Genomic DNA, 24,423 nt, shown 5'->3' on the forward strand with positions numbered 1-24,423 from the left:
ATATATATATATATATATATATATATATATATGCTTATTTTGATACTAAGTAACTAAAAGAATAAAGATTAGATTCTAATCTGATTCCTGACATGGCTCTATTGAAAAACAGCTACTGCAAGGCCAGACACAAATGCTGTAATTTGTATTATTGAGGATGTGTAGTGATGCAGGAGCACATGTCTTAAATTTAGAAGTTGCCATGTACCACTCTGCACAGCATATGCATGTGCATCCAGTATGAGAGAGCTGTCCCAAGATGCAGCAAGGAAAAGGGGATGTTCATCTTGGTGTGCTCCACAAAGCACCTTGGAAGAAAAAAACCCAAAAAAACCAAATCAACCAAACAAAAACCAAACCAAAACAAACACAAAAAAAACCCCAAAAACCCCAACAAAAAAGAATTAGGTGAAAAGTCAGCAGAGTACAGAGATGTGTTTGATTCTTGAGCCACTTTAGAGTGATCCGTTTCAAGCAGTTAATTTGTCAGTGTTTTGTTCTGAAGTGAAAGGACAACACAGTCTGAACACAGCAAGTGTCTTAATCACTGCAGCTCTTGTCATCCTCCTTGCATAACAGCATTATGTCAGCATCTGATCTGCATCAGTGTACAGCTCTGACTGAGAAGGCAGTTTGCAGTTCAATAAGATTCATACGCAGCATTGCCTTTCTCTTATTTTCTTGCATTAGTGTTCGTAGTGGAATTATACAGATTTTCTCCTTACACTAACAAGCACCAAGGTTGCTGTGAATAATATGATTTTTGTCTCTGAATGTAATAAAAGACCTTTCAAGACTGACAAAGATATTGTTCATATTTCTTAGACTAAAGGCTTATAATATTAAAAAGACAAAAAAAAGGTCACTAGGTCAGGAAGCACAGATATATTGATTTCTTCAGGGAGAAGGATAGGATGTGTTTTACAATGCAGTTTTAGCTCACAATGACTCAACCACTGGCTATCTGGAAATATTTTTTTAGTAATAATGATATCTAGCACTTCTGAGCTTAGCACATTATGTTTTGATTCAGTAAAGCTAAAGATGACATTTCTAGTTTTAAATAGCTAAAAACCACAATAGAGATCAGAGCTAAAATCCAGGAGATTTACAAGAGGTGATCTCAGACATCTTTTACAAGTGATCCCTGCTATAATGAGCCCTCAGTATAACCAAAAAGAAGACAAAAAAGTCAAGACACAAGGGGAAATATGTTACCCTTTCCATTGTCCACATAAAACCATGAGCATTAAACAGGGTAAAGGGCTCAACTGAGAGGCATGAGGAATCCCACTGAAGAGCTGGATGTGGGACCTGCAGATGATTCCTGCCTAACACTTCTATTGCAAAGCTACACAGGAGAGTTAGAAGGAGAATGCCTTGTCTCTGTTTTAAAACATGTGGAAATTCTTTTAACAGTGATGTCACCCAGAAAAGTGAAAACGCTAGTGAAGCAGTTAACATAAACCAGGTAGACTTTGCTAGCCCTATGTTTGCTAACCACTGGGTCACCAATGGTTTTGTAAGAAACTGTTCAAGGTTTGGGCTAGAAATGGCCCAAAGTTCAAGAGAGAAGAACTTTGGAAGTTCAGTGGAAGAAGTTCAATAATGTGTCCACCTGAAGACTGAAGGGGATATTCAGTGCTATGAGTATCCAGCACATGAAAATGTGCTTCCTTAAAGAGGGTATTTATTCGTGAATTCTGAAGACTGAAGCAAAATCTGAATTAAACTATCAAATAAATACAAGGAAACAGTGGCAAAAGATTAAAGTGACTGAGTATTGTAGGGAAAGCTACGGGAACATCAAGTGTTTTTTGTACAGAAGTGGATGCTTATTTTTCAGCTCTTTATTTCAAGGATAATTCACTATACAAATAGATTAAAGCTATTTTTTAGAAGACACTATCTGAAATAATGCCAGTAAGCCAGAGTTTCTCAAACCAATCCTATTTTGACTCTGCGAATTCAGGACTGCCTCCTCAGATATGACGAGATGACTGAATTCGGATGAAAGAAGCACAGTGAAGTCTTGGGATTTATAACTTTCCTGTCCCAGTGTACCCAGATTTTTCAAATACTGCTATTGAAAGAACTGAGAAGTTATTTCTAAAGACTTTTTCTCCCTTCTAAAAGAATGGAACTTTGAGATACCCTTTGGCAATTAAAGCATGTGAAACAAAGTCAAAACTAATGGCATATTTGAGACAATTAAAAAATTCTTAGTAGCAAAACAAATGAGGTCTTTATTAACATGAATGAACTAAACAAATTACATCAACTGCTTCTGAGCTTCCTGTGGATTTCTGTAGCCAGAAAAGTTCATGACATTTGTATTTTACTTGAGCTTATTGAAATACTGCTATGATATTTATTCCCTGTCCTTTTTAAATCATTTATGTTTCTTTTCAAATTGAATTGCTAGTGATTTAATTATTTTATAGCTTTTTGTTAATTATATTAAACTTTTGGAGGTAATACCTGCTTTCTACAGAAATATGCAATGGAAAAAAGAAGAAATGCTTTTGTGAAAGCACCATTCTGTAGGACTCTTACCACTGCCAACACTTAAGAGTATTTTCTTTACTCTCAGCTGTGTAATATGGTAGTAAAGATCACTCCATGTTTTACAGCTCAGCTGATGGGAGTGGACACATAAGACAGAATTCATGTATATATTAGTAAAAAACTACAAAACATGGCTCTTTTGAAGTGCCACATGGGGGGAGGCTACACCTACTTAACTACCTTAAAAGACCATTAACAGTACGATTTCAAGTTCACAGAGGTTAAGGAAATATAATGAGACACTGTAATTCCATGGGATCAGGCATTACTTTATCAATTTTAAACATATGTTCACCTTTGTTTTCCACCAAGTGCTGATCTGTATATTTGTTTCTCCTGATCACAGATTCTCAGTATTACCTATTTCATCCTCAATTAGCTGCTTGTTGTTCCCTTCTCAGCAAGTGCCAGCCTTCAAAATTAGCCTTTCTTTGCTGTACCAACAATATCTGGTCTCAATTTCTCTCTCATCTTCTTTGCCCCAATTAGTTTAGATCAGATCTCTGTGCCATCAACATCACACTCAAATGGCTTTCTTCCCATGTGCATGGGTTACACGGCAAAGGAGAACACATATTTAAACAGATGCCCCATTCCACCCCCTATTCCCTCACTCCACCCACTCTCCCCAGCCCTGTCACCTTAGTTTTAATGTCTGGCATGGCTCAGGAGATAAAGTAAACAATTTTATCTGGTTTATAGCATGGTCAAGCATGGGTGGATTTTTAAACAGCAGGCAAAAAGAGCAACTCTCACAAAACCAGCTAAACCATTTGAAGACAAAGAAGATCCCCAGATTGTGGCAGACACCCAGTGTAGGATAATTCAGTTTGCCTGGCTAATTCCAAGTGCTGAATAGTATCTTTTGCAATGTGAAGCACTTCGCTGTCTGGAAAATGAGTGTAGGTTATGCTAGGAAAACCTCTCATATGCAATACACATGGACATCACACACTAATTCATTCCTTTTTCTTTTTCTGTGATCCTTCCCCTTTCTTTCAGTTTCCTGATTGAATTGTGCACTCATGTTGCCCCATACAGTAATCCTGCAACTTATTTAAATTAAGGCTGGTGGGTTTTTTCTTGTCTCCCTATTTGTTTCTCTTTTTTTTCAGAAACATTAAATTGGAACATGTTGTTATAACAGATTCAAAGAACAAGACAGATGTAAAGGCAATACCATGCTCTCAAATTCATCATTACAGAAAGTTAATTGAAGAGGTTCTAGGAATAGACTAAAAACTCAGAGGTGGCACAAAGACACTATAGGAGAGTCTAATCAACAAGGATTTTTTTGTCATATGACTCAAATGCCTTTTTGTTTCTTGGCTACAGGTAGTCTTTAGAACTGTGTATTGAAAATGTCAATTATTTCTGTAAATTTGACTTTAAACTTTTATTCTCTCTCAGAGTTCTTCTTGCAAACCCTAACTTCCAAGGCCCAGTAGCACCAAACACAATGTTCTCTTTCAGAAAAAAAAAAGAAAGCATAGAAAAAAATCTGATTTTCTTTAAGTCTTAAATTAAAATCTGAGTTATAGTCTTAGCTTAGAGCTATAATTTATAATTCTAAGCCTATCCCTCAGTCTTCTGTGTCACTCTTCCTCACCCTGCACATCTGTACATTCAAGAGGCATTTCTCATTCCTCTCAAAATCTAGATTCATAATCATGGACTCAGCCCTCTCCTGTAAGTGAATAACTCAGACGTGAAAGAAATGTGATCCATATCTCAGCTCAAAGTACTTTTTGTTCCCTTTTTTTTGAGAGACAGAGAAGTGTTTTCTCTGCCAGAAGGGAGGGCTTGCACCCTCTCAGCTACGGATCAATTTTCATAAAAAGCCCCAGTATCAATTACTTCTGACATACATCTACCATCACTCTGCTGACTGACAGCCCCACGGGGCTTCACAGACTCCAGCTGCCTTGTACACCACCTCAAAGGAGAGCTCTGGGACTGGAAACAGAGTGTGTGACGGCACATCCAGTGATGCTGCCTTCAGACACGCCTTTGGAGGATAGCAGAGACCAGAAGACACTGGAAACTCTTCCCTGCTAACCTTCCACCACTGGTACTCTCTGGAAAAACCTCTAGTGCATCATAGAGAAGAGGCACAGCAGAGGTAGATTTTTGACCTTCACTGCGCGTGTTAAAGGAGCATGTGTCCCAAAGAATCTCTTCAGACGTTAATCCTCCAAATGAGCAAAAATGCAGCAGACGTTGAGCCTAAAGGCAGTGATAGCATCAATAGTATGCCCTCCAAAATATTAACTCAGGAGCAAGCACTCCACCAGATGTATTCCTCTAGGCTTAAGGTCACCTTTCATTGGTTGCTTTATTGAAGGAGTTTTTCCTGAAACAGCAGTTGCACCCTGATGCTGCAGCAAGCCCCAGATAACTCCCAGTAATAGTAGTAATGAGAAATAAGAGGATGAAATTGGCCAATAAAACAGATAGTACTGAGACACACACAGAGGATATACAAGGTTTGAGTCTATATTTGCTTTCAGGACTGGATATGGAGTCGGTATTCTCCACCTTCAATTCCAAATGTCTTTTTCTGTGCCTTCCCCACAAAGTGAAACAAATCCCTGCAGATTTAACACAGGCAACTTTCAGAAGAGCCTTGTTCCATATAAAGCATGCTAATGGCACTGTGCACACAACAGTTCCCATGGAGGGACGGAAAGGAGAATCGACTATGCAAAACTCAGATTTTCAGTCATTACGCAAAAATATATTTTAACCATCTTGCAGTCTTTCTTCATATGTTTTCTGTTTTTATTCAGTGTGAAATTAGCACAGATCGCTTATGACGGGAACATATTTATAGTGAATAGAAACTAAGGCAATCAAATCAAGAACTCTTATTGGTATAATCCACCAAGTTGTGAAGAACTCAGGTTGTCCTTATGACTCCAGTTAGATTTTGAAATAGCCAGAATATGATTTTCAAACATTTTATAGAACTTTTGAGGGTATCAACAAACACCAACCAGACTACATCTCTTTCCTGAATGTATTCCTATAAAACTAGACAGGCAAAGTATAAGAGGGGCAACAGAAGATCAGTAAAGTAAAATGTCTAATTGCCCTGTGCAATAGACAGGTTTATTCACAGACCCAGGACTCAGTCTCACCTCTCTAGGTGATCCATCTTCTACTACCTTGTACTAAAACCCAAGGATAACATCTCATTGAAAGAATAATGCAAGGAGAAGTCTTCCTCCTGCGACCCCACCACTCACGAAACAAGAATTGAACTGCATTTTGTCTAAAAGGAAAGGTAGAATTAAATATTTAATTTTTTTTCCTAGGCTGTATTTGCCATATTTCAGCTGTCAATAAATATGTGAAGCTGATCCTGTTCGAGTGCATTGTATCTCTCCTCAGAATCTCACCTTTCCAGAAGCAGGAATGGAATACTCATGGCTAAGCTGTCACTTTGATTTTGACTTTCAGAGTGCATTTTCTGTTCCTGGTTTTGAAGTCTGAGACTTGCAGCTTACTTCTGTTGCTAGTATCTTCGTATGCTAAACTGCACATAGTGGTTTCTCACACAGAAACTCAGGGAAAACTATAAAAATAACAAACTGGACAAAATTAACAAACTCCGGAAAAAGAAATAGCAGTAGTGGAGAGGTTTAGGTGTCTGGATAAATTTCTAACCTATTGACTCTGTTTTTTTTAGCAATGACAGGTTGATTTCTCTACTGTGAGGGATAAAGAATTTTGGGTGAAGAAGTTGGTATATTTTTAAGGGGGATATGATTCATAGAGGCCACAAGAGCTTTGCTTTATTTGTGACCTACTTTGGGGTTGGGAGTAAACTCATTATGTTAGCAATAATGAACACAGATTAACAGGGGAACTTGAGAGACAGAAAAGAGGAGAAGAACAAGACATGTCAAGATGCCTGTGTTCAAACAGTTATGTCAGCTGGCCCTTGAGAAAATAATGATACTACATGTAGAAAGACTAAAAAATGATCAGGCAAACATTTTTATTAAAAAGCTCATAAAAGTCACAGTAAACTCTGGTGCATATAGTTCAAATGTTAAGTTAAACACAGCAAAAATAGAGAAAACAGTGGAATATTGTAATGTCACACCTTCATAAGGATATGAAATGAGCTTACAATAAACAGCTCTCAAACAGAGCAGTTGCTATAGAGGACCTTCCAATAGCGGACTGTGTAAATGGTTTTTAAAGCAGCAATGCAACTTCCTTTTCCAATATTTTAATGACTTCATGAGAGACAAGACACCAGTGGAGATCCAACAACTCACTCAACAGTACATTTGACCTGGACAGTCAGATCTTACAGTAAAAGAGGATCACAATTCAGATTGAAAGGGACTGCTTGACTGGTCTGACCACGAAAAGTTTTTCCTTATATTCTCAGTTGCTCTTGTTTCAATATGCAGACGTTGCCTCATTGTGAAGAGCCTGATTCCATCTTCTTGATGGCTACTTCATAAGCCCCCAAAAGGCCACCTTTGCTCGCAGCTGAGTCAGCTCCAGTTCCTCAGCCTCTCCCTAGAGGGTAGGTGCTCCAGCTCCTTGGCTACACTGGTGGGTCTGTACTGAACTCATGCCAGTTTCCCAATCTCTTTTGGCATTGGCACCATCTCATATAACTTGAGGATCTACATCTAAGTAAGCTCTTCCTCCACCTCTAGTTTGGAGAAAGAAATGTATAGCCTCAAAGGACCTATCATACAGACCTAGTATTGCACTGGCTGAACTAATTTCTAACACTGCTTTTTTTCCCTCCTTAACTGGAGAGGGAACTCGTACCAAACAGCCACTTCCTCAGTCATGTTAGATTACAGAATGCTCAACCACAACATTCCTCTTTTTATTCCCTTTGAATTAATTTTTCAAAAGGTTTGTAAAAAATAAAAGGAGGAAAAATCAGTTCTAGGAAGTGGGTCACTACTCACGATCCTTGCCTGTGAGTAGATATTTGCTGATATTGACAAAAAATGGCAAGTCAGCAAGTTTTTTGTTTACAGTTACTTTCACAGAGTGAAAGTAACTGATATCTTCCATGGTGTGACTCTCCCAGAGCTCAGGAAGTTTCCTATATTAACAGTAACTTTCTGGGTCTGCTACTAACATCACAAAAAGATCTCTTTGTACTAGATTTATCTTTTTTCCTCATTTTTCTTTCAAGAAAGAGAAAGACGCTGAAGCATGCCAGTGCAATATGATTTGCCAAAGCACTTCCTGATGCCTGTCAGAGAAGCAAAAGGGTTCCTCTCATTTGCACTGGTAGGCATTACACACAGTGGAATTTAGGCTGATTAATTAGATTCCATAGAATGAACCAAAGCAAATATATAATAGAGCAGGGTTAACAGTCAAAGCAAACAGTTTGTAAATAACCCACTGGCTGAAAATTCAAATTTATCCAAGTAACTTCCGCAAACACCAACCACTAACACACTGTCCAAAAACCAGGAATGACTCCCAATCGAGGAAAAAAAAAAGAAAAAAAGTGCTAAATTTGCATGAAAATTAGCATGAATTCTATTTGCTCAGCCTTAACCTTAAGTTCTATAAGACAAAACTGTTATACTTTGTTCAGCTTGAGGACTGCATAAAGGCTCTCTACAAAAGTATATCTGCACCTCCAACCCAGAAAATCTTTCTTTCTTATTTCAGACTCTCCACCTAGTGGGAGTATCACATTTTGTCAAAATTTTTAAATCAATGGCAACTATTATTCAAAGATTTTATACCAGTGGTTTTTCTTTACAGCATTGTTGTATATTGTAATTTTTATATATTTTGCTCATAAAATCATGGTTAAAACTCTCAAAAACACACTTATGAATTATAAAGCTGAATCCTTTTCTTTTGAGAAATGGTCTAAATCAATTTTTCACTTACCTCCAAAGTCAAAATTACATTGTTATATGAAAATTTTTTGATGTTTGGGTCTTGAGCACACTCTTGCCTGAAGGAGTGGTTTGGTAAGGAATATGCCTTCACTAGAAAGCAGCCCTTGTTCATTCCATATTGTATCTTATCTTTGCAGGAGAGCTGTCTTTGAATTCATGTACTTAGACACAGTAAGACTTAATGATAATAAAACACTTGCATGCAACTTAATTATATTAGAGTCCAGAACAGTTTTTTGTAGTTCAGTGATAAAACTATAAATGAACTATTTGAACAGAATCCCCAAGTGGTTAAACCACATTATAAAGTAGTGACATTTTGCTAAGGAATCAAACCCATACAAATAAATAATTATATATGTATGTTTGAGCAGGCTGTGCCTGAGATGGAAGATGAGTAATTTAATTTTTTTATGCTGGCCTCGTGACAGCTGAGCAATGCAATTATCTTCTTTTTTCATTGTGCTGATTTTATCTCATTGGTATTAGACTTTTATTTTTTCCATATTCTAATTTCTGTGGTGGGTGAAGTGCAAGACTCCAGGAAGCAAGGCATTGACATAATTTGGTTTGCTCAGGTTCCATCTAAATAATATTTCAATATTTTAAATAAAATAAAGCCAAGACTCTTGTTATTATGAACCCTAATAATGACTAATGAATATTTCTAGTGGACAGTTTTAAATTGTATTCTTTTACCTTCATTTAAAATAATGAAAGAAAAACAAAAAAAAAGAAAATCCTTTCGACCAGGCCAAAGAGTTTACTGAATCCATACTATGCATAGAATATATTTAAGAAGACATATAAAGCTAGAATTATGCTTGGAGGTCTGTTCCTCATGCCAAATAAAATAAAAAAGAATAAATTACTATATTTACAGTGATGACTCTACCAGCTGACTTATGAAATATGCATGAGCACAGGGCAAATAGCAAAAGGCAACAGCCCCAAAACACATACACAAATAAAAAATACACAAGAACCTTGAGACACATATATAGCAGAAAGCCTGGGTATACCTTTAAATAATGTAATACTAATAATTATTCTTTTTCCTATTATCACACGTATCCCAGATGGAATTAATGTGATGTCAAAAAAATTCCTTCCAAAATCAGGCTTTGACAAGATCCCTGAAAGTGAGTTTAGTCTGACAAGTTTAGAGAATTAGTTTTAGAATCACATCCTTCTCTTTTTACTAATGAACTTGAAGACCAAGCGCTCTTGGACAGGCTTGTTCATCACAAATAGATTGATGGGAATCAAAAATAAAAGAAAGTACTCATGGTAAAGTAGTAAGCAAGCAAGCAAATAAAGTGGAAGGTAGTCATATTTTCCATTAATTTGGAGTATGGGATTCAAAAAATCAACGAGTACCTACAGTAGTAAACGCTGACATCTACAATAGTTCACTTGTATACTGCAGCATACAACAGTACACTATACACAAACATGTATACTAAAATGAGATGGCTGTGATCTAGAATTGGCACCTGTAAAGCAAGTATCTAAGTTTAGTGAGAAGAATCTCACCTGAAGGGACAAACATACACAGTTCATTCCTCACGCTTTTACTTAAAATATTGTCCAGCAGTGCAAAAGGAGTATCACCTGGCATCTGATTATCTAGGCTGACTAAGAAATCACATGAGCACTGAATTGATGGTAGCACATGTGGGTAAAAAAAGGCAAAAATACCCTGGCTTTCAGACCACCTCTGTTCTCCAAACGACATCACTTTGGCCTTGCTCGGTTTGCATTTCAGCGTCACAGTGCAGGAGGTGCGAGTGGATTTGCTGTGTCTGCTCTGCCAGAGCTCTGTAGCAACACAAGTATTCCCGCAGTGGTACAGGTGCTGTCACACAGCGTGAACTGAGGGAGGCATGCTCCTCAGCAGCCAAAAACACCAGACCAAATCCAGGTTTCATTACTCATTTTGTAGCTCAGTGACATTTCCATCAACTCATATAAGCTCTAAAAAAGAAAAGAGCAACTTTGGACCAGTGACTTTGGAATACTCTTTGCCGCAGTAGGTATTTTTATTAGCCCATAATACTGCTGAGTGAGTCTTACAGAGACACTTATGAATATGAGAAATCAGAATATTTTATGAGGATGACATGTCATTTTGACCTTAATATTAAATTCAGAACTTTTGTGGTGAAAAACAGTGCAGATTACCTGTTTACATAATAGTATTCTGGTACTGCACAATTCCCCCAAGCAGCACATTTTGCACATCCAGCAACTTGCTTGCATGATTGTCAGCAGTAAGCAATCCACTGGCAACACTATACAAGAGTAAAAGGATTGTCTTGCACACAGAACCTATTAAAATGAAAACCACTAGGCTCTGTGTTCAAGGCATTCAAAAGTCAAAGTCAGAAGCATTACTAATGACAGGCACATGTAATAAGATCTGTGTGGTGAGGCAATGCATCATTGCGGCCAGATTTAGAGCCATATCATTACTTTAGAAATATCAATAGCTGGATAAGATCCAAGTTACTTCTTCATCCAGGCAGTAGGACTCCTGACTCCAGTGAAAATAATAACCTGAGTTTGTGGAGACAAAGTCCTGATCAATAATGAATCTTAACATGTCTATGCGATCTTCTGCCTTCTCAAATGTGAATTTGTACTGACACCTTCTTGGCACTTTGACAACAGTGGCTGCTCACTGGAAGCTGAATGGCTGAAAGCCGAACAAAAATATGATATCTGAAGTATGTTTTACGAGAAAAACTACGGCACAATTTTAAAATGTGGCTATGGAAAAACCAGAGAAACATTTGATTGCGGTTATTAAATTTCTGATATGAGATGTAACCTGACACAAGCATGTTCAGGCCCCTAAAAAAACCACACAAGACTTTAGTCCTTCAAACCAACTCCCCACGTTCTGGAGCCAAAGGACAAACATCAGTGAATCTTTTCAAGTTTCTCGTGGATTGCTCACCAGCATTCAAACTGAAAACAGTACCAATTTTGTTGTTTAACGGAACACCACAGATTAGCTATGGGCCACATATCATAGCCATGTCACTTGGAGTTAGAGATGCACAGCTCTGAACTGCACACATTTCATTATGCCAGCTCAAATTTCTGATGGTCTGCCTCTCAAAACAATCCAGTATTCACCAACAAGGTCCTTAGAAACCTGTGGGAAAACAGGATTTGCTTTACTAAATCAGACCCCTGACCAATTTAATCCTTTCCCTGGTCACATGAAGAAGCTGGGCACTCACGACTACCAGGATAGGTTTCGCTTTGAGTTTCACTATAAGTCAGAGATTGACCTATATGTTAAATTGCAGGTACTACTCTTCATTTTGAACTTTCATTATCATAAATCTATATGTGAATTTTAGCTTTAGAATCACTACATTTTAAAAATGTTTTCACAACATGTTCCGAAGATCTCAATTCTATGGTGAATGTTCACATGAGGAAAGAGGACAACCTGTCTGACCAGGTTTACTCCATGATCAAGTTCTAAGCTATTTGCACAAGTATGCTGACAGAAATAGAGAATTCCCCATGCTGGGAAATCTGTTTTACTAGTAGTAGAGTAGGACTGAGGCCCCAAATAAACGTCCTGTACATTTTATGCAACTATTGTATTACTTTAGTAAGTGTTAAAGTAGATGTTAACATTAAAAATACTCATTGCCACTACTCTGATAGAAATGTAAGTATCTCAGACATGGATTTGAACAGACATTCCTGCAGGATCGAATGGGAATTCATCAAACAGCATAAATGCTTGCCTGAACACTCACTGTTGTTGGCAGCATAATCGTATCCGAAACCTCTGATTGAATCAGGAACTCTAACTGTTTCAAGTCATATTTTCATCTGGACTTCCAGACATGCCACTACTCTTTCACTCACATGTCCTGCACTGCATGGTCGATGGATAATGTTTCATGCATGTATGTATGATATATACAGAAACCAGAGGCCAGAAAAATACATTTTACTCATAGCATTCCAGGTCTTCTCCAGAGCACATATACATATATTAAATTCTAAAAACCCTGACTTTTTAGTATTTCTGTAAAAACTAAGCTTGTTTAACATTTTCACAATGAAAAGCTGAAAATCAGGCTTCTGAACTCATGTTTATATGCTTTAAGAAATGACCTGATTTGCAAAAGCACTGAGCCTTGTGTGACTTTGGTGGATTTAGGGGAGAGGTTTTCTAATAGAGTTGGAACAAATGCCTAATCTGCTCCCTTTTTGGTTGTTAAAAGTATTACTGTTGAGCTTAGTCAAGCTTAGCTGCTAACTTTTAGACTCTGTTTTTGAAAAACAGGTAGTCATAGGAACTGAACAGTGCAGGGTTTTCAGAACACCACCACTGAAACACGCTCCCTGTTTCTGAGTGTTTACTGTCACTGCCTGCTTTAAAGACTAACAGGTGTATGAGAAATAGGATATGAGAAAGATGTCTTCTTGTTTCAAAATAATTTAATCCTACCAGATTTCCTACGCCCCCCTTGCCTGAGCCTAGAAGGAGGAGATATGCCATCTGTTTCAATAAAACATGAAAAGTACACACACGTGACTGGGGCAATGCTAGAACTAGGGAGAGCAGAAAAAGAATCTATCTTTAAAATATTAAATAAGAAAAATTATAAAACAATAAAACACCTGTCCTTTCAGCACTCTATTCTACCATACTTATGGAAATGTTTAACTACTACAACTATATTTATAAATTTTCACTGAAGCATCACATTTCTGCCATCATCAAAGCTACAAAAAGTTTATAATTTAAATCAATAGTCTGAAGGAGTCCAGAAAGCTCAATCTTCCCTATTTCTTTTTCATTTTTATTTCATTTGCCGGTTATTAGTAGAATCTTCTCAACTGTGTTTCTCTTCTAGGTACTTTTTCTTTTAGTAACTGAGTTTCTTCATATGGCAGCTGATGCATTTTTCAGTGTTTTTTAATATAATTACCAAATTCTGAATGAAAATGAAAACAATTACATAATTGTCTTAGAGACAGCATTATAATTAAAGCTCTCAGAAAAGCAACCAGAGGGATTCACTGTAAAGAAAATATAATACAAGCACCTCAGAAAAGGTTTAAGTCAAACATTTTAGTAAAAGAAATTATACATGTGAACCTGAACAGATGCCCTCGAGAACTTTATACATTAATCAACACAAAATATCGCATTTACATTAACAGCGCATATGCAGCAAGACTTGTCACCATAAAACAGTTATTCAGAAGTTATAAAAGGTAAGAGACTGAAGCCATACATGACACTGCAAGAAACAGTGTTGGAAATAAAATGTATGACAAAGACTAAGAAGCAAATTAAAAATATAAGTGAGATTAATCTGCAAAAAGAAGTTAAAAGTTTACTAAGCAATCTATAAAAAAAATCAATAAAAGCTGAAGATGTTCTTGTTGAAGGACTAATCTAAAAGGTTATTGCTTTGAAAGATCTTCAAGCTGTGGTACTGAAAGTGTTCAAATATTGTATTAAAAGTCAGTATAAACTTTTTTAGGCACAGATCACCAAGTTACTATGCTTTTCTAAACTTTGGAAGTATTTGCAGCTGCACGCAGCAAAATGAAAACCAGCTGGACTCTCTTATACAGCAAAAGGGCAAATTTAAAGAAGTTTCACATTTTTGACTTGCATGAAAAATCTTCCAGTTAAATCCAAGAGAAATACGAACATTTACCCTACTAAAAAGCCTTAACCCTTTCGTTCTGGCTTTGTGTGGTGATGACACAGGAGAGGATGATCAGGTGGTGGGACTGGTTAAAACCCAACAAATTTCTGCTGCTGCCCACAGAGAGGAAGGGTGACTGTGTGCACACAGGAAAACTCCCACCAGTGGCAAGGTGTGATGTAAGCCCTCAGAAGTGCTCAGAACCCATGTGGAGAATGGTCCCTCTGTGTGTAGCCTGCACCTCTGAATTTACAGCACCAGAGTTATTACACTATCTCCTGAATGCCATCACCACACAGAAAATACAATTACGTTTGAAGCTAATAGAACATGTGACCAATTATTCTCTTTTTCATGCTAGAAGCCTCAAACTGCCACAGAAGAAATCAGCTTCCTTCTGTTGCCGGCAGTTAACATTCATTTTACACGTGTTTTGACACTTGGCAGTAGATAATTACCGGCTATACTCTTCGCCATGAAGTACTTTTCCTTGATAATTAAGAAATCCTTTGAATTGTGGACAGTTCACTTTTCTACTGGTAAAGATTGTGAGCAATTAGTATGTAAATTACAAGTTGACACCAACAGCTCATATGGACAAGATAATGCTCAGGTACTGAAGGCTATCTGTGCATAATGTAACAGCAAGAGAAAATAATGATTTTTAGAAGTTTCAGAAGAAGTTTTTAGAAGAACTTAAAGTGGACCAGAACACAGAACTGCTTGCTTCCTTCTATCACCGTGAGTTAAGGCACAAGCTCAGATAAAATCAAAAGATACAAATTTATTTGGGAGAAATTCTTCTTTCATTTCCCTTCTTTACTGTTTTTACCTTTGCTACACTTGGACTCACACCTCTGTGATACTCAGTCTGTGTGGTGCCCATGAAAAAGAGGTACTGGGAAAAGAGATATAAAAGTCAAAACACTGCTCAAGACTGTGACATACTTTGACAGTTTCAGAGGTGTTATTCAGTGCTTGAATAAATTAGGACACAGCACCCTTATAATCAGCTCTTGCTTCTGCTTTCCAAGTTCCCCCAGTGCACTTTTTGGGACTATAAAGCAATTTGATTAGCAAATTTTATTTTTAATATATCTTTGTATAACCGTATTTATAGATAATGCTGATGCTTCTTTCCAGTGAAATTACTGATTCGATTAATTTATGGTACAGATTGATGTATTCGCTGTATAGATATGAGGTCATTCTCCTAATCTTCCATTGCAACTGGTTTAACAGTATTCCTTGGTAATTCCACGGAAAAAAAAAAAAAAACCAAAACATTTTTACTTCATTTTTGTTCTTTCAGCACATGTTGCTTCCCTGATTTGTCTGTCACTGCAGGTACTACTTAGTACACGGAAGCGCACGAAATGTCTTCAGGATGTACGAAATACATGGAAACAGACTGGTGACGCATTCACCTAAAGAGCTCAACTTTCCACGGAGCTGCCTTTGTTTACTCCAAGGCACCCTGAGGAAGGGAACGCCCCGACACGGCCACGGCCGCCCCCTGCCGGAGTGGAGCGGGGGCGGCAGCCGCGGCGGCGCCGCGAGAGGGCAGCGGCCCCCACAGGCCGGCGGGAGGCGGAGGGCGACGGCGGCCCGCGGCTACTGGTGCCAGGAGGGAAGGGGGGGGACGGCTGCGCTTGCGGCAGGGGCGAGGGCGGCATCTCCAACAATCCCCGCTGGCTCCCGCAGACCTCCCGCCCGCATCCTCCCCGAGTCCCGCCGCGCCACGAGCCCCGAGTCCCGCCGCGCCACGAGCCCCGCGCCCCGCCGCTCCCCGCGCCCCCATTGGCTGCCGGCTCCTCAGCGGCAGCCAATCAGAACGCAGTTGTCAGGCTCTCCCGTCTATTTTTAGCACGCACAAACAGACGCGCTCGGTGGCAGCTGCGTGCGCGGAGATGCGCGCTCGCGGGCACGCGCGGTCGGGGGCGCGCCCGGGGCTCGGGGCGGGTGACCCGGATGGGCCGCGGCGGTACCGGGAGCCCGAGTGAGAAGGGAGCAGGAGGGCACCGTCATACCCGGGCACCTTCTCGCTGGAGGACAGGCGGAAACCAGATCCAGAGCCCACAAGCCCACAGCCTCAGGCAGTGCTTTCTACTAAAGAAAATGTCGAATGAAAAGTATTATGTTAATAAATATATAAATTAATTAATTGCGATGAGTGTTGCAACCGAGAATGGCTCTGCAGAGCACTCCGTCCCTTGTCCTCCCAGCTTTGCTTTCCCCGGCCTTGAAGTGTGGAGGAGGACGGCCCCCGTGCACAGCGCCCGGTGTGCCCGGTGAGGATCGCTGTCCCCCACCTGCAGGCACTGCTTGGCCTCTGGAACGAATTGGCATCGGAAGGGAAAGGGCGGATTGCCAGCATGGGCTAAATTCTGCATCTTTAAAATATTATTTTGCGTATTCTCATTTAGTTAAATTCACACATAAGGCAGCTGGCTGTGTCTGTAACTGATGTGCTTCTGATACATTTGGATAATGACAGATGTGTAAGTTCAGGAGCAAAAAGATCAGACATAAACAGGTAATACATTGAATATTTTGAAGGGTTCAGATATTTCAGGTAGCAGGAGCTGCATTTTTTTGCAGTTTCTCAAAGAGCTCTGGATTCAATAGAGCTTTTTTATATATCCCTGAATTCAGAAAGATTAGACATGTGCTGAAGCATTCAGAAGAGGGACAAAGCAGGGCCTCTAGTTCAGAAAAGAAAATATTAAAGGACAGTAAGGAAAACTGTTCATTTAATTTTTAAGTCAAGACAAAACAGTAATAATAGTATACTCTAGAAATGTCAAGGAAAAAACTGGTCTTACTAATAAAGTTTTTAAAGATCCTTGTATAAACATAAAAGGTTTATCTATCTCTCTAAATATATGAGTATCTAGCCCCAAGTAATCAACTGTTTTGGGGTTTGTGCATAGTGATGGATTGTAATAGCTCTCGGGTCTTTGTTGTGACCTGCTCACAGAAAATACAGAGTGGATGAAATGCAGACTTCTCTGTGCACTAAATCTGCAGCCCCCCAAAGGAGTAAACTGATCTGCAGCTCTTGTGCTGACCTTACAGCACAGGAATGGATTTCACTGCCCATGTGCACCAAGATACTTGAGAAAAAAATCTTTTGAAATAAGACGGATTCTCCGAATTCAGCTAACTGCCATTTGTTTTTGCAATGAAAAGTATTCCCTGACAAATCTTTCAATATGAGGGCGAAACAGTGCCTGGCTGCTTCTTGTCGTCATCAGTTCGGTGGCAGGCTGTTCTGAAATTCTTGTACTCGTTACTGGATCCTCATGGATGCTTTTCAGTTGCCATACCAAATCGGCAGCAAAACAAAAGAACAAAGTCTGCTGTGACAATGTTTGGATGCCATTTCAAAAAAGTGGCCTGTGGATTTAAAATCTGTCCGAAAAAAAATGTTGTTTATTCTGTCATTGCCAGAACACTGATATAGTCAGAAACATTATTTCAATGAAGTTTTTATATGCCATTGAATGTTTTCTCTGTGTTCACGGGTTGTCAGTCTTATGTGCAGATTAAACTTAAGTTCTCACAGAGGAAGTTCACGCAGCGTGAATTTCATTAGCTTTGCTGATCCCATTATGCTCCATAATTTGAGAGTGAAGATTGCTCTGCATAAATATTCATCTAGTATCTTTCAAGTTTTCACTTTTCATTCTGCTGCTACCTGACCTTGTCTGCCACTTTTCTCTGAATAATCATTACTGCTGAGCAACCCATTTGGAGAAAAAAAGGCAGTTGCAAGACTAAAATGCCCAAACAGCACTGGATGTGTGGATTGTCACTAGGACAAGTTGCAGCCCATTGCAATTTATAACTGTGGGCATTAAAATGATCTAATGTGCTGTTTGGAATTGATGTGTGTTTCTCTCAGCAAATGTCATGGCCTCTGCCTCACATAGGGGCCATACTGAACACATGGGTAGCAGCACCCCAGTTTCCAGTCTGAGCACTCCAAGCCCAAGTTATAAGTTTTTCCTATTTTAATTCCAGTAGGTTTTTTAATTGTATCAATTATTTTTAAAATGTTTTTAGTGCAGTTTCTATCAATCCCCAACCCAAAAGCTCTGCTTGTGCATTGAGGTGAATTGGCATTGATGAAAATAAAAAAATGTAATGTGTTTTTGTGGAGGCATAGTGTCTAATCAAGGGCTTCTTCCATATCAGCTGAGTTTAAAAGACTACACATTAGAGAATTTAAGCGCAAACATGATAAAACTGACCACAATTTTCTCATGAATCCTCAACAGATACTGGGATATGAATGTCTGTTCTCCACAATTTTTAATCTAGCCAGTAAAGGAAATTGCTATTCTGATCTGTTCCCAGATGTACTGTCTTGTGTTTCAGGTCGTGTGTTTCCAGCATGTGAGAACAGGCACAGATTTTCTAGGTGAGCTAAGGGGATTGCAGCCCCATCCCCCTCCACTGGTGTTGCAGTGTGTGAAATGTACTTAACTGTGCATGTGATGGCTGTGCGCATTAGCTGTTTCTTTTCAAGGAACACTGTGTATGAGTTTCCACACCCTCCACCTCCATTTCATGCCAGCCGAGTTACCTACATTTGGGAAAATCAGTCAGGAGTCAGCACTCCTGAAATGCAAGGAAAGACGGTCCCTGGGAAGGCCATTCTCCAGATCATGGGGTCTCACATACATGTTTCCATACTGTGACTTCAGGGAGACAAGCAAGACAACTCTTTCAGTGGTTCAGACTTGCAGTCACAGCTCCCTAACACAGAGCTCCTCCAGAAGAAAGCCCTCCCCACCTCCACCCAAAGCAAGCAGCTGACTGAGAAAGGCAAGAGGCACCACAGGGATGCATTCTCCTTGCAGGAGTGTGACAAGCCACTTCACAAGCTGTGCTGCAGAGCTTCCTGAAGCTTTCCTTAGGCAAAACATTGGAGAGCACAGCCTGTTCTCCCATGCAGTACTCTGAGACAAGCTGGCAAAGAGAGATGCGCTTTTCTGCTTGTAAGATGCATGGTTTTGCCAGGTACAATCATAACACCTTTTTTTTTTCCCTTTATTTTCGTCCACTCAGAATTCCCATAGACACCACTTACATAATATCCCTGCTTATCAGCCTGACATCTTAATTGCAGAAACTGTACAAACAGGGAGAAGCTGCTAGATAGCAGGCGCCAATGCCACATCAGGTGAAAACAAGTAATCATATTACTCAGGAAAACCAAGGTTGTGAAAATATGCCCTCCTTGAAATTCAGGTTTAAACCAGACATACTTCCTTGCTGACTGAAGTGAATGAAATCTCTTGCCAGTTAGACAGCTTTGATCCAGTCCACCAGGAAAAAAAAAACAGTGCAGGGTAGAAACATTCATGTGACGAAGGCTGTGATTCAGAAAGGTCTGTTACGGCCTGTCTTCAGGTCACCTGCTTGGCCCTGGTCCTGCATGGATGTACTTGCCTGTGCACTCATGGAGAGACTAACAGTACCCTGGACATCAAAGAAATGGACCAGGTATTTTCCAACGGAATACTGGGCTGTTACTCTTTCTGTAAAGAACTGCTGTGTTCATAGTGACGCCCCAGTCTGGTTTAGTCGGAAATTAGAGTAGCAATCATTTTCCCTTTCAGAGTAGCATAATCCCATTTTTAATGTGTACTTTATACCCCAAAGCCTTAGAATAGATATTGTCCCTGTTTATGAGGACTGATGCTGACATTAATATCTCTTAATGCCCTTTACCTTTTTCTAAAAGAAAATTGTCATGTAAAAGACCCTTGTTCTTCTAATTAAGATCAAATCATTTATAGAGTACATTATATTTTGGACCTGTCATATCAGAGTGTATACATCACATTGACTTATGCGTGGTGCAGTCAATCTGCCATGTGAGTGAAGGATTATGCACAGGCTTTCTGGATGCTTTGGGGCTTGAACCCTGCAAGCAGTAGATCACAGATGCTTTCTGTCATGTATTAGTAACTGTCTCAGCATGAGGACTGGAAGCCCAGAGCTCCCATAAATGCTAAAAACGTTTCACCTCCAGGACTTAGAATGCATAACTTAATGTGCCAGTGAAGCACTCTGGAAGCTGCTTTTATTTTTTCTCCAAGCCACTTCTAAAAGGATTTCAAGTTCAGAGAAACATTACTGTGTCATAAATTTTTTAAACTAATGTGACACTCCGTGATTGTTTTATTTTTGCCATGGAGGCATAGCAACTATGTTCACAGGCAAAAATGCCTTGTTTCAGTCATCTAAGGACAAAGTCACCTATTTGGTGTTCCTGGTTGAGCAATAAGAGGTGACTAAACCTTACCTATCCTTAATTACAGTATTTGTTGTATATATTGTAATGGAGTCCCTGGTTAACTGACAAGACAGTGTCTCCTAGTCCTTCCTAGACCTGAACCACTGCAGCTTGCCATGTGACCTTATTACTTGCCATACCCTAGGCCCTGGAAGAAGAGAGGGAGTACAGTGTGGGTTTTTTGGAGTTGTTGGCACAGGCTTAGGAGGAGATTAGTACTTGAGTTTGCTCATGGTCACACTGGACTAATTTTCAGCATTTTCTTACTGGTAGTCCCTACCTTTGTGCAACCTCAAATGGTGGAAGCATTACTGATAAGCATTTATCAAAAGAAGAAGTTGATCTTTTGGGAGCATTAATTTTGGTACTAGAAATAGAAGCTAATTTCCTCTGGTCTGGGCTGCGTCTGAACCACTTCTGAGAAGCAGTTCTTTGAAGGAAATCCAGACATCCGCATTCAGTCCCTGTCCCTGATACACAGCCAACAGATCTGGCTACATCAGCTGATCTGGTCAGCGTCTTATTCTCCGAGTTTGTGAGAGTGTGGCAATGTGCACTGCTTTCTGTACTAGGAATGAATTCAATAGCATTTACAGTACAATCATGGTAGTGAAACAATGTAAAGATGGGGACTTATCCTTTTCCAACCATGACTCATGTTCGAGTGCTGACTAACCTGTCCTTAGTGTCAGTTTTTACCCAAGTTAATGAGACTAGGTTACTGATTGTCCCCAGGAACATGTTTGAGGTCACATTCCAGGCCCTTTTCTCCATCCAGTGCTATCTGGGGTCCTTTGCATCCTTGGTACTGCTGCCAGTTCAAAAGAGCCATCTGTAATGGTCCTTTAGCCCTGAAGAATAACATGTGGACCTATTCCTGTTTTGAGTGGAAAATTTTTTCTTTTACACAAGATACCTACAGATGTAGTGGGATACCTGCTCTATTCTTCACTTGGCGGGCAGAAACAGATTCTGCCTTGGGGGTTTGACTTGTCTCCTCCCTTTCTTTCTTCCTTGCCAATGCTTCTTTTAACCAGAGAATAGTTAACCTGTCTTGCCCCTCTCCTTGCTTCCTCGTTGCTTCGATGCAGCCTTTTATGAACTGAGCAAAAGGTAATCTGATTTCTGGGCAAATCCTTCCTCTGTCTGCAGATGGCTCTCGGCAGAAGCAGGGTACACAGCTAAATATGGGTTAGAAAAATCATGCTGTACCATATGGCAGAAGCAGCTGTACAGCAAGGTAGCATCTGAGATGAAGCCCAAATCTGTCCCTGTCACCAGTTGTGCTATGGCTCTGGCAAGCTTACTTTGTGTTGGCTCCTGGCCTCCCCCTTCCCCGAAACATCAGCTTTTAACTGCTGCCAGAGGCACTGTCATTGGCCTTGTTTTCTGTTCTTGCTGCTGTTCCAGGTCAATAGATCCCATGTTCTTCCAGCACTCTGAAAAAATAAATGGTCTCCCAGAGCTGCATTCCCCTTGTTTTCCTTCAAGATAACCATCATCAAGTGAACAAACATTGAAACGATTCATATTGATACAATTTCTTTGTGTAACTGGTCACTTTTTAAAGCTTTTTTTGGTTTCTGCTTTCTCTTGGGATAGATACATTATGGTGACAAATTAGTTCAAACCCTGTTATGTTGCTTTGTAGGTGTTTAGCCAAGAATTGGAACAATAATCATGTAAATCTTGTGGTTTTTTTTTTTTCTTTTCGGTGAATTTCAATAGCATTTTTGCTGTGAAGTGCACTTTTAAGAAGGAAGCAGACTGTTTTAAGAATAGTGATTACACTAAAATTTAGAAAAATGCAACTGCAAATAATGTTCAAGAGGTCAAATATATCCTGACCTTGCTTGGCTTCTTAAACTGCATAGCCCCAGTTAATGACTGGACAATTAATAACTGGATCAGTTGCCAAGAGCAGGCACTGACCTCTGAGTCCAGATGACTTATGGTATTTTTGAAGAGAGTACTATTGAGATTTCTTTTAATTCTCCCTCTAATTATATCCATTCGTGTCTTTCCTTACCTTGTAATTTAAGCCCTGGAAGAGATTGCTTTTTTGCCCTTTGGATTTTTAGCTAGATTGCCCCCCCTTCCTAGTAGAAGTTACAGCAGGTTTCATGTTGTCCCTGATTTCTTGTATACATGTGAGACATAACTGAGGGCATTACAAGCCCTCATAAATTTGCTATCATAGAATGTGGGATGGAAAAGAATGGATATTTATAACAAAATTGGGAGAAAAATTAAAGCAGAAATCAGTCAAACAAATGAACAATGCACCTCCAACCCCAGCAGAAAGAACTCGTGTAAAAGGATTTAAAGCCCATTTATTTGTGCAAATGAATGCACTAGTAAGAGACAGCACTCAAGGCTTTAATACTTCTCTTAGTATCTCTATAATTTGAAAAATGCCCTGTATTGCAAAGTGACAGGATCTCTCATATATCTCATATATGATTTTTGTAAATTCATCTTATATGCAATTTTTAAAACTGTATTAGGGAGAAAGAACTCAGTATGTTGTTAAACAGAAGAGACAGTCTGAAATTCATGAAATGAAAGATCACCTTAAGCTGTTGCTTTGAAGTTTCACTAGAATTTTCCAGCTTATTTCCTACTGATGGAAAACTTGCCAAAAGTACTCTCAGCAGAGATAAAAATTATTTGGCCTGCTGAAACCTACACACTTGGAGATTATCAGCAGATCAAAGACACAAGAGTCAAGCTCTATGCTATAGACAATTTACATAAAATTAATATATATATATATCACTGCGTATTTATCTCTAGCTAATTAATGCACTCATTACTTATGCAGGTAGCTCTAAGCAGGATGTGGAAAGATGTGCCAGTGAAATCTACAGTATGAAAAGCACATTTCAGATGATTGCTTTATACTTTAAATACTTCAGGCTGACCTTACTGGATTTGTTTTCTTCCTTTGGAAAACTTTCAATTACTTTTAAGTTCCTCTGTCAACTTTTTGCTGTCGTTATTGTTAGAGGCTTTATTGAGTCCGAAGTGTCTCTTATGTTTTATTTTGTACAAGCATGGTTTATCTTTCATTAGATTAGGGTTATTTGGAAAGTGTCCTTTGAACGGAAACAACAACTAAAACTGGGATTCTTATTAACACAAGTGTTTTAACTGATAACAGGCCCTGGAAGCTTTCTTTCTTTTAATTTCCTTCTGTGAAAGAAGTTTTTTGAAAGATGAGCCTTTCAGTGCAATGTGTTTGCTTTTTGCAGTCCCTCCTGCCGTGCTGTGCTCAATGGCCTTGCTACCAGTGGGTCTCTGCAGGAACCCAGAGATGGGGTGGTGGGGACCAGGGAGGAGGTGGCACAGCCTTGACTCTGGTCCCACCTTCTGACATATGACAAAGCACACACTGATAGCTGTCTTTGCTTCAGCCCATAGACCTGCCCCAAACATTTCACTTCAAATAATGTTAAGCAGTGAAATGTTGAGGAACATCTACCAGGAAAAAGCTTGTAAAGAAGCATGGGTTGGAATAAAGAACCTACGATTGCTCCTCCTGCCCGCTGCAGCAAAGTTCTTGTCCTCTGCTGGATGTGAAACTCCTCACTCCTTGTGGAAGTGACATCTGCAGAAGTGTCTTTGATGGATCCAAACATCTTGCCTGTGTATTTCAGCTCGGGGAAGGGCTTTAGTAGGGTATTCTGGGAGATCCAGGTACACACCTGCTACAGAGGTGGAGGGGACACTTTAACACTGCATTTTCATGCCATAGACTGAAAGGTTTTCTTTTCAACTTATCAGTGGGAAAAATCACATGCTACATCTTCCTAAGTTGCCACAAAACACAATTGTCCTGGGTCAGGCCAATCGCAGAACTTGACAAGTTTCACACTATCCCACACTTTCTTCCCTGACTGGGTGGTGAAAGCATAAAGCAATCCTACTTGAG

The 24,423-nt window shown here is 39.5% G+C and overlaps 1 protein-coding gene across 1 annotated transcript in view; it reads left to right on the plus strand.

The window, feature by feature from the left end:
- LOC135415094 (sterile alpha motif domain-containing protein 1-like) overlaps nucleotides 1-16,625 on the plus strand; it is a 35,874-nt gene extending 19,249 nt beyond the window's left edge. The window contains exons 2-3 of the mRNA XM_064656650.1: nucleotides 15,613-16,311; nucleotides 16,405-16,625. Coding sequence (XP_064512720.1) covers nucleotides 15,613-16,311; nucleotides 16,405-16,474 — 769 coding nt within the window. The 3' untranslated portion in view covers nucleotides 16,475-16,625. The remainder of the gene's footprint in view (nucleotides 1-15,612; nucleotides 16,312-16,404) is intronic.
- Nucleotides 16,626-24,423: the final 7,798 nt, after the last annotated feature.

This window comes from Pseudopipra pipra, chromosome 5, assembly GCF_036250125.1.
Source record: "Pseudopipra pipra isolate bDixPip1 chromosome 5, bDixPip1.hap1, whole genome shotgun sequence".
NCBI lineage: Eukaryota > Metazoa > Chordata > Aves > Passeriformes > Pipridae > Pseudopipra > Pseudopipra pipra.